The sequence below is a fragment of the Bos indicus genome, chromosome 8 (assembly GCF_029378745.1).
Source record: "Bos indicus isolate NIAB-ARS_2022 breed Sahiwal x Tharparkar chromosome 8, NIAB-ARS_B.indTharparkar_mat_pri_1.0, whole genome shotgun sequence".
NCBI lineage: Eukaryota > Metazoa > Chordata > Mammalia > Artiodactyla > Bovidae > Bos > Bos indicus.
This window is the reverse complement of record NC_091767.1, coordinates 75,473,395-75,483,812: the sequence shown is the minus strand read 5'-3', so window position 1 is coordinate 75,483,812 and position 10,418 is coordinate 75,473,395. Positions and strand designations below refer to the sequence as shown.

Below are 10,418 nucleotides of genomic sequence, written 5' to 3'. Positions count from 1 at the left end.
AAAAAAGCTGCAGAACGCAGAACAGAATAATAAAAGAGGTAAGAGTGGATATTGGTAGTTCTTCTAGGAGACCTTCACAAATGGTGGGATCAATAAGTGACAGAGTTGGACTAGGGTAATGGAGAGATGTGAATTGACTCAAGATACTGATAAAATAATTAGGGCTAGGTGATGGAATAGATGTGTGAGTAATTGAGAGGGTATGAGAACTGGGAGAGGCAAAGGTGATTCCCAGTTTTTCACATATCTGGAGAGAATTTTTGTTTTGTTTGTAAAGCTGAAGGCAATGTGGTAAATTCAATGTCCTCTCGGGTTCATCTCAGCCTATGGCTATGGTTTTAAAAATTTTCCCCTTCCTGGCCTGATTGTCTCTTATAAATTACAGAAGAATCCAGGTGAAAGAATTTAGAATGTTTCTTTTCTCCTGGCTGTTCCACACAGCTTGCAGGATCTTAGTTCCCTGACCAGGGATCAAACCTGTGCCCTCTACAATGGAAGCACAGAGGCCTAACCACTGAAACGCCAGGGAATTCCCATAGAAAGTTTATTTCCTTATATTGAGGTATACTTACTTAAACTGCACAATCATTAAATCTACAGCTTGATGAAATTTTATATATGTGTACACTAGTACAATCATCACCAAGATTAAGATATAGGTATTTCCAGCACACCAGAAATCTCCTTGGGTTCTCTTCCCAGCTAGTAACCACCAAGAATAATGACTATTTTGATTTCTCTTACTGTAATGTAGGCTTCCAAGGTGGCGGTAGTCATAAAGAACCTGCCTGCCAGTGCAGGAGACACAGGAGACTCGGGTTCAATCCCTGGGTCAGAAAGTTCCGCTGGAGGAGGGCATGGCAACACACTCCAGTATTCTTGCAAAGAATCAGGCACTACTAAAGCCACTTAGCACACATCCGTTACTGTAATATGGTGATATAATAAGAAATACATATATCTGGTTTCATCTCTGGTTCAGCAAGAGCTCCTAAAACTCTTGTAATTTACCAAGTGATAATGTTAGAGTACTCTTGCCTGGAAACTCCCATGGACGGAGGAGCCTGGTAGGTTGCAGTCCATGGGGTCGCTAAGAGTTGGACACGACTGAGCGACTCCACTTTCACTTTTCACTTTTCACTTTCATGCATTGGAGAAGGCAATGGCAACCCACTCCAGTGTTCTTGCCTGGAGAATCCCAGGGACGGTGGAGCCTGATGGGCTGCCGTCTATGGGGTCGCACAGAGTCGGACACGACTGACGAGACTTAGCAAAGCAACAGCAATGTTTAGAGGAGAAGCTTCTGTTATTCATAATAAGTCCCTTTCAACCACACTTGAGTTTATGTTAGTAAGGTGACTCAAGATGGGCCCCTAGGGCTTCCCTGGCAGCTCTGAGGTAAAGAATCCACCTGGAGATTCAAACAGGAGACACGGTTTGCTCCCTGTTCTGGAAGGATCTCACAGGCCTCAGAGCAACGATAGCAACTAAGCCCACGAGCCTGTGCTCCAGAGCCCAGGAGCCACAAGTACTGAGTCCATGTGCCTCAAATACAAAGTTTGCTTGCCCTAGAGCCCGTGCTCTGTGACAAAAGAAGCCACAGCAATGAGAAGCCTGTGTACCACAGCTAAAGAGTAGCCCCTGCTCTCCACAATGAGAGAAAAGTCTGCATAGCAACGAAGACCCAGCACAGCCAAAAACAAATAAAATTATTTTTAAAAAAAATTAAAGAAGGGCCCCTGGAGAACTTTAGGATGGGGGCTGTTTGCCAGAGGAATCAACTTTGTAATTAGAATGTTGAAACTTTCAATCCCACTCTCCTAATTGTCAGGAAGGAGGGAGGGAATGGGGACTGGGGACTGAATTAATTACCAAGGGCTAACAATTTAATCAATCATGCCTACATAATGGGACCTCCATATAAACCATAAACCATAGGGTCTGGAGAGCTTCCAAGTTGGTCAACATATCCATATGCCATGAGGTGGAACACCCCAAACTCCATGGGGACAGAAGTTCCCATGCCTCAGGACCCTTCCAGATCTCATGTACCTCCTCATCTGTTTATTTGTATCCTTTTTAATATTCCTTGTGTGTGCATGCTCAGTCATGTCCAAGCCTTTGTGATCCCATGGATTGTAGCTCACCAGGCTCCTCTGTCAACGGAATTTTCCAGGCAAGGATACTGGAGACTAGGTTGCCATTTCCTCCTCCACGGGATCTTCCCGACCCAGGGATCAAACCCACAGCTCCTGCATTGGCAGGAAGATTTTTTTTACCACTGAGCCTCCTGGAGGTCCCTAATATCCCTTATATTAAACCAGTAATAGTATTTATGTTCAGTGAACCATTATGGCAAACTATCGAACCTCAAGAAGTCATGGGAACCCTGTTAATCTATTTTACTATTGATTGACATTTGAACTACATTCAACTTTATGAATTATTTATGACTACTATGAATAGAGTTATTACAAATATTCTTGTAAATGACTTTTGGTGGACAAAAACACTCATTTCTATTTGGGTTTACAGCCAGAAGTAAACTGCTCCTACACGTGTTTAGCTTTGGTAGGTACGGTAGGTAGGTAGATTTTTTTTCCAAATTGTACCAATTTACCACACCCACTAGCAATGTATGAGAGTTCCAGTCGTTTCTCACCATTACTTTGTATTATCAGTCTTTTAAAAACAACTGTAAACTTTAAGACTTCTGAATGAAGTTTGGGAAGACCAAGGCAAAAGAAGAGGGCAGCAGAGAATGAGTTGGTTGGATAGCAATACCTATTCAATGAACACGAACTTGGGCAAACTCCAGGAGATAGTGAGAGACAGGGAGGTCTGGCATGCTGCAGTCCATGGGATCGCAACGGACACGACTTAGCAACTGAATAACAACAACCCATTTTCAAATAACTCTTCATTCTATTTTATTTCCACAGAAATGGTGAGCTCTGCTGGAAGGTACATTCAGGGATAGTTCCTGAGATGTCAAGATGAACTGCACCAACCTGGAGGATGAGGCTATAGCCTATGACAGCCACAGAGGAGACCAAGATCTAAGTGCAGCCCAATATGAGCCTAGAGATTCTCAAAGAATTCCAGACTCTTGCCCAATGAGCTCCTGAGTCATCCAGGGCATTGTGAGGCAAGACAGAACTGGAACAACAGGCTCAAGAAAAGGAAGCTGACCCACTTCTGATCCATTTACTGTGTGTATGTCTCTGAAGGGCTAGACCTGACCAAGTAAGATGGAGCTGCCTTTCCCAAGGTGGAATTAGGGGTTAGTGGCAGTGCTGACTTGGGATGGCGGAGGACACTGTCTCAATCTGGTCTTTGGTTCGGCTTGGAAAACAAACCCAGATCTCCTCCTAGGCAGAACTTCAGATGGGCCAACAGAGCTCCCTGGAGGTATGAGGCCTGAGGCCTGAAGCCTGAAGGGATCAGCAGGTAACTGGGCACTAACAGCCTGAGGCCCATCAGGAAGCTTTCTGCTTCCTCAAAGGATTTCTTTGCCTGAAGAAAGGTGGGGGCTGGCACTCACACCCCTACGGAATCTTCTGAAAATGGAGGCAAAGGTGATCCTGAAGAAGCCCCCTTGCCTGGTGACCAATGTCAGCCCTCATTGAACTGAGAAGTCAAAAGCTCCTCTCTTCTCTGTGATTCAGATTTTCATCCTATCCGCCCTGATGGAGACACAACCTGGGCCCTGGGGGACAGGCAGCCAGTGGCAGTCCCCTGTTCGTTCCAGTCCTCAGGACTGCGTGGGAGACCTAAGAAAAAAATTACGGGGGCACGCCTATTTCACACAGCACAAAAGACAGGGTGGCCGGCAGGTCACGGGACTCTAAAGGGAGGCGAGGTCCCACGCAGCAGCTAAAGGAGACGTTACGGGGCGGTTGCGACTTGGGCAGCAGAGTCAGGCGGAGGAGGAGGCCAGTGGAGGGAGAAGACTGTGGGAAATGAAGCCTGAGAGCTCCCCAGGGGTAGTGTTGAGGGGTACCTGGGCTGATTGTGGCAAGCAGGGTAGGTTCTCTACAGTCTGAAAAGTCCGGATATGCTGGCAATGATTTCGAGTCAGATTCTACCTTGTGGGGTGGGGTGCAGTGTTAGTCTGACTCTTTGTGACCCTATGGACTGTAGCCCACCAAGCTCCTCTGTTCATGGAATTCTCCAGGCAAGAATACTGGAGTGGGTAGCCATTCCCTTCTCCAAGGGATCTTCCCGACCAAGGGATTGACCTGGGGCTCCTGTATTGCAGTTAGATTCTTTACTGTCTGAGCTACCGGGGGTGGGGAGAGGAAGTTAAACGCCTCCTCTCACAGAGTCCAGCCCTTGGTGCCAGGGTTTGGTTTCATAGGTTCCGGAAAATGCACAGGGCTCAAGAGATATAACCAGTGGCGACTGCGGGGTAAAGGCGTGTTGGGAGGGAGTCCTTCCGCGAGCGAGGTTAAACGTCCTCACTTCCGGGTACGTCCGGATGGGCGGGTGCGGCTCGGGTGTCGGCGGCCAAAACCCAGATTCCTTTGCCCCGACGTCGCGAACCTCCAGCGGCCGTCGAACGACAGTTGAAAAAGAGCGGGCGGCCGTAAGCAACAGCCGCGAACTCTACGGCCAGCCCTAAACCCCGCCTTTCTCTCCGGGCTGCGTCTCCGTGGCGACGCGAAACGAACTGCGGCTGCGCGAGGGTGACGGAGCGCGGGCGAAAGGGAGGGGGTGTTTTGGTTCCAGCCGCTCGCCGTCCTTTCTAGACTTGGTCGTCTACAAGCTTCGGGTTCCTGTCTCCCCTTCCCTTTCCCTTCCCTTTCCCTGCCCCGGTCCTCCCTCCCTCCTTCCCTTCTGCCTGCCTGCCTTTTTTTTTTTTTTGTATTGCCGCCCGGGGTCCGGGCCATTTTCCGGGCCGGGCGCACTAAGGTGCGCGGCCCCGGGGCCCAGTATATGACCCGCAGTCTCGCTCCCCCGCGATTCCCCCGCCCCATGTGGCTGCGGGGCCGCGGCGGTGCTGCCCACTATGGCCAGGAAAGCAGTTAGCAGGAAGCGGAAAGCACCCGCCTTGCCGGGAGCTGGGAGCGACGCTCAGGACCCACAGGTGAGGGCCGAGACGCCTGGCCCCGGGTGATAAGGCCGAGGCACCCGGAGAATAGGGTTCGCACATTGGGAACCGGAACGAGGTCCAAGGTCTTGGCGGGGGGCGGGGGGAGGGGTGATGTACGGAGGTGCGTAGAGCGGTGTTCTAGCCTATAGGATCAGGCCTGGGTTCTTAGGAGTTCTTTAGGCGCGCAGGGGTCAGAAACTAAGGGAACTTGAAAATGAGGCATATTCCGGGGATATCTACAGGCGGGAATGGGGCTTGAGGAGAAAACAATCTGGGCTTCGGAGAAAGGGAAACCGAAGTCGAGGAGAATCGGGGACAAAACCTCGCCTAAGATATTGGGAGGGAGAGTGAAGTCCGTCTTTCGGTGGCCGGGGAACGAAGATGGTTGCATCTCTCAGGAATGAGCCTCCCTATGGGTACCCAAGCCCCCTAGATAAACAATTTCCAGATATCACCCTGTCCCGCTTTCTGAGTCTTGAGTCTCTTCAGACTCATATTTCCCGTTCCTCCCACCCCGCTGGTGTTTGATTTTTCGAATTCTACAACTGCCTGGAGCGCGGACCTGGTGACAGGCAGACGGCCATTGCTAGGGCATCCCTGAAAGACCTGGGACCCTAGCTGGGCTTCTTGGGCCGCACCTACCATGCTCCGCGTAGAGTACAGGCTGAGAGGGAGAAGGGGGGCCATTAGAGATGCAGCCCAGGTCTGTATGGTAATCTTTGGGCCCTTCATTCCCTTCCCTATTAAGGATAGTTTTAAGGTTAAGGAATCCATCTGGAATGTGGGAGACCCTGGTTCGATTCCTGGGTCTGAAAGATTCCCCTGGAGAAGAGATAGGCTACCCACTCCAGTATTCTTGGGCTTCCCTTGTGGTTCAGCTGGTAAAGAATCTGCCTTCAATGCGGGAGACCTGGGTTCGATCCCTGGGTTGGGAAGCTCCCCTGGAGAAGGGAAAGGCTACCCACTCCAGTATTCTGGCCTGGAGAATTTCATGGACTGTATATTCCATGGCATCGCAAAGAGTCCAACAGTACTGAGTCGAGTTTTACTTTCACTTTAAGGTACCTGAATCCTTCACTTTAAAAGGCCTTAAAAAACCTATTGTCCTCTTTTATGCTTTCATTACTTTGTCTTCCAAGTTCTTTTTTCCCATGGATATGACTCTGAGCAGCATCTTTTCTGTGGCCTTCAAGATTGACTTTCCTGTTGCATTGTAACTCTGTTCTATGTAAATCCTGCGAGATGAGTTCTGTAATATGCGAGGATCCCCAATTCTGACAAAAGTCGGCAAAGCTTTGATTTCTGCTTTTGCTCTCCACAGTTTGGCTGGGATCACTCACTTCACAAAAGGAAGCGACTCCCCCCAGTGAAGAGATCCTTAGTGTACTACCTGAAGAACCGAGAAGTCAGGCTACAGAATGAAACCAGCTACTCCCGAGTGTTGCATGGGTATGCAGCACAGCAACTTCCCAGTCTCCTGAAGGAGAGAGAGTTTCACCTTGGGACCCTTAATAAAGTGTTTGCATCTCAGTGGCTGAACCATAGGCAAGTGGTGTGTGGCACAAAATGCAACACGGTAAGTGTCTGGGTGGATATGAACTTTTTCCTGGCTCTGGATATATGGCTCCACATGCCATAGTATCTCTCACTGCTGGTTTTCCCCATCAGTTCTTTGGGGAGGAGACTGCCTTATTCTCTGTTACATCCCCTCTTATCTGTCCATGACTTCTCTATTCCTTTTTCCACTTCCACATTTCTTTTCTGATAAATCTTAAGAGGAGTCTAGTTCTGCAGGCCTCTTGTATTATGGATATGCCACTGCTTCTAGATTTTTTTTTTCCTTCTTTTTATCTTGTTTTCAAGTCAGAGACCTCAGAGGAGAGGAAAGAATGATGGTCAGGGCATCATTCAGGATACAGGATAGTGAAAACCTTGGTGTTGTCTGCTAGCCTAAGGGCGTATATAGAAGTATTTAAACTCACACTTGGCTGAAGATAGTTCGGTTCAGTCGCTTAGTGGTGTCCGACTCTGCAACCCCATGAACTGCAGCACACCAGGCCTCCCTGTCCATCACCAACTGCTGGAGTCTACCCAAATCCGTGTCCATTGAGTCGGTGATGCCATCCAACCATCTCATCCTCTGTCGTCCCCTTCTCCTCCTGCCCTCAATCTTTCCCAGCTTCAGGGTCTTTTCAAATGAATCAGCTCTTCACAGCAGGTGGCCAAAGTATTGGAGTTTCAGCTTCAACATCAGTCCTTCCAATGAACACCCAGGACTGATCTGCTTTAGGATAGAGCAGTTGGATGTCCTTGCAGTCCAAGGGACTCTCAAGAGTTTTCTCTAACACCACAGTTGAAAAGCATCAATTCTTTGGCGCTCAGCTTTCTTTATAGTCCAACTCTCCCATCCATAGATGACTACTGGAAAAACCATAGCCTTGACTAGACGGACCTTTGTGGACAAAGTAATGTCTCTGCTCTTTAATATGCTGTCTAGGTTGGTCATAACTTTCCTTCCAAGGAGTAAGCGTCTTTTAATTTCATGGCTGCAGTCACCATCTGCAGTGATTTTAGAGCCCAGGAAAATAAAGTCAGCCACTGTTTCCCCATCTATTTGCCATGAAGTGATGGGACTGGATGCCATGACCTTAATGGCATGGGACTTAACTGCCATGGACTGATGCCAGTTTTCTGAATGTTGAGCTTTAAGCCAACTTCTTCACTCCTTTTTCACTTTCATCAAGAGGCTCTTTAGTTCTTCACTTTCTGCCATAAGGGTGGTATCATCTGCATATCTGAGGTTATTGATATTTGTCCCAGCAATCTTGATTCCAGCTTGTGCTTCCTCAGCCCAGCGTTTCTCATGATGTACTCTGCATATAAGTTCAATAAGCAGGGTGACAATAGACAGCCTTGATGTACTCCTTTTCCTATTTGGAACCAGTCTGTTGTTCCATGTCCAGTTCTAACTGTTGCTTCCTGACCTGCATAGGAATAAGGCAAATACTTTATTTTAGGGGATAGAATCTAAAGATGTATTTTTTATTAGAAAGGGTAGGGAAGTGTGTTTGGTGGTATATGTCAGGAAATAAATGCTTGGTTTTTGCAAAGTAGCCTTCTGAAAAGGTTTCAGAAGCAAGAAAATTGAATATGACATGAGTAGGAGAGTATTTTTTACATAGCATGACTTAGATAATTATTAGTGAATGAAGGGAAAATTTTGTCAGTAAATTTAGCCAGAACAATTAAAAGCTGGATAAAATAAGTCAATCCGTGATTGGATATTGTGGATATTGATTGGGATAGAAGAGTACAAATAGTATGATGTCAGGTAAATAAAGACCCTGGTTCGGATACCAATTTTCACACCAAAATGTTCAGGCTTAGCTTTAAGAAGTTGGTTTATCTTGTTTACCTTGAAGGTGTCAGGGTGAGGGGGGCCTGGGTGGGCTGCAGCTTCCTCTTGTTTACAGCCCGGACAGTGGCCTGGACTAAAGCCAACATCCTCAGAGCCTTATGCTAGAGCTCAGCCACCTCAGCCTCTTTCCATAGACATGGCGAGCACATTCGCAGGTGGATTCTTATGCACTGTAGGACCAAGGTCTCCATAGACAAAGATTTACATATTAGTTTTAAGGAAGAGTACAATACCATGGTGGTTGAGGCCAAGCTTTCATTTCCTCTTCTGTTGAAGGCTGCTTATTATAAAGAAGTCTTTCAAAACCAAATAGTGGTGGCAAGCTCCTGCAAAACTTCCTTTTCTCAGTCACTCAGGCTACCACTCTTGTTTTAAGCAAACTGTCGTCATTGTCACTTGATGCAGAGGAATTTAGAGGAATTCATTGCACACCCTACACAAACCATCGTAGTGTTTTGCCCAGCAAATGTTGCTAATTGTAAACTGAATCATTATAGTCTTCTGTTTCTTGAATTTATTGATGACCTTTTGAAGGTGAGAATAACATTCAGTAGTAATTTAACCTACTCTTGATACGTTCCTCTTTCTGTCTTCCTATTTCCTCATGACTTAAAGTGTATTTCCTTCCTAGGTCCTTATGACTCAAAATGGAAGCTTGTGTTCTTTTTGTAGTGTTTTTCTTTGCTTAGCTTTCAGAACCAAAATTGGGAATCAGAAACAGTGCTCTTCTCTGCATTTTGTAATATTTGGTAAATGGTTCCTTTATCTGTGCCTTTGTTTTCCAATCTGTAAAATGGGAATGGTAACATCCAGTGCTGAGAATGTAGCTGTATACATCTTCAGAAATATTTCAAGTTAGCAATATCTTATTCTTCAAAAGGAATAGTAGTGATAATGAATCCAAAGCCTTTTCCCATGCTCTTAGCACTCCCTGGGACTTCCCTCAGTTTAAAAGGAAAATTACTTAAATAGTTAGAACTCTCTTTGGCTAACAGTTGAACATTTTGGGGAGGGAGGAGTTCATGTCTGATTCTTGGTAGTAAAGTTTTGATGTATTGAAATTTTACTGTCAATGAAATGATTTAAATATAGGAAAAATATACCACAACTATTTATATTCTAAAATAATTTTTTAATATGTATCTGTGGGTTAGAAGCTCTTTTTCTCTTGGCTGCTGTTGGTATTTATGAGCTATGTGTACATAGGTCATTTGACACAGATCATTTCCAGACTAACTGACTTGGGGCTGTAGTATAGAAACATTTGCTGAGGCAGTGGGTCTTCCTCTGTGAAAAAATTAGCAGAAGTATTGTAAATTATTCTGTAGCTTGATTCCTATAGTGGAAATTTCCCTGTGCTATAGGCTTACACTCAAACTGGAGGCAGTCCTTCAACCTCTCTGAATTCTCTGGGCCTAGTAATTACAGGAATTAGTTGGCCAGCTTATGTTGTTGTGGTGGTTGTTTATTTTTTCCCACACTACACAGCTTGTGGGATCTTAGTTCCTTGACCAGGGATCAAACATGTGCCCCCTACATTGGCAGTTTGGAGTCCTAACCACTGGACCACCGGAGAATTCCCAAGTCAATGTCATAATCATTAATGACATTGTTCATTCACTAAGTTCTGTCTGACTCTGCGACCCCATGGACTGCAACACGCCAGGCTTCCCTGTCCTTCATCGTCTCCTGGAGTTTGCTCAAAGTCATGCCTGTTGATTTAGTAATGTCATCCAACCATCTCATCCTCTGTTGCACCTTCTCCTCCTGCCCTCAATCTTTCCCAGTATCAGGATCCTTTCCAATGAGTCAGCTCTTCACATCAGGTGGCCAAAGTCCTTCCAATGAATATTCAGGGTTGATTTACTTTAGGATTGAAACATTAGTACATTCGTATTTTTACTA

At 46.3% G+C, this 10,418-nt stretch overlaps 1 protein-coding gene across 2 annotated transcripts in view; it reads left to right on the top strand.

The window, feature by feature from the left end:
* The first annotated feature begins 3,283 nt into the window (after window positions 1-3,283).
* DCAF12 (DDB1 and CUL4 associated factor 12) overlaps window positions 3,284-10,418 on the top strand; it is a 36,428-nt gene continuing 29,293 nt past the window's right edge. Inside the window, exons 1-2 of one of the 2 annotated variants that reach the window (XM_070795007.1) lie at window positions 3,284-3,411; window positions 6,417-6,671. In XM_070795007.1, coding sequence (XP_070651108.1) covers window positions 3,388-3,411; window positions 6,417-6,671 — 279 coding nt within the window. In that variant the 5' untranslated portion in view covers window positions 3,284-3,387. Of the gene's footprint in view, window positions 3,412-4,534; window positions 5,090-6,416; window positions 6,672-10,418 lie in introns of those variants that run through there. The other variant, XM_019966416.2, reaches the window with a different exon arrangement.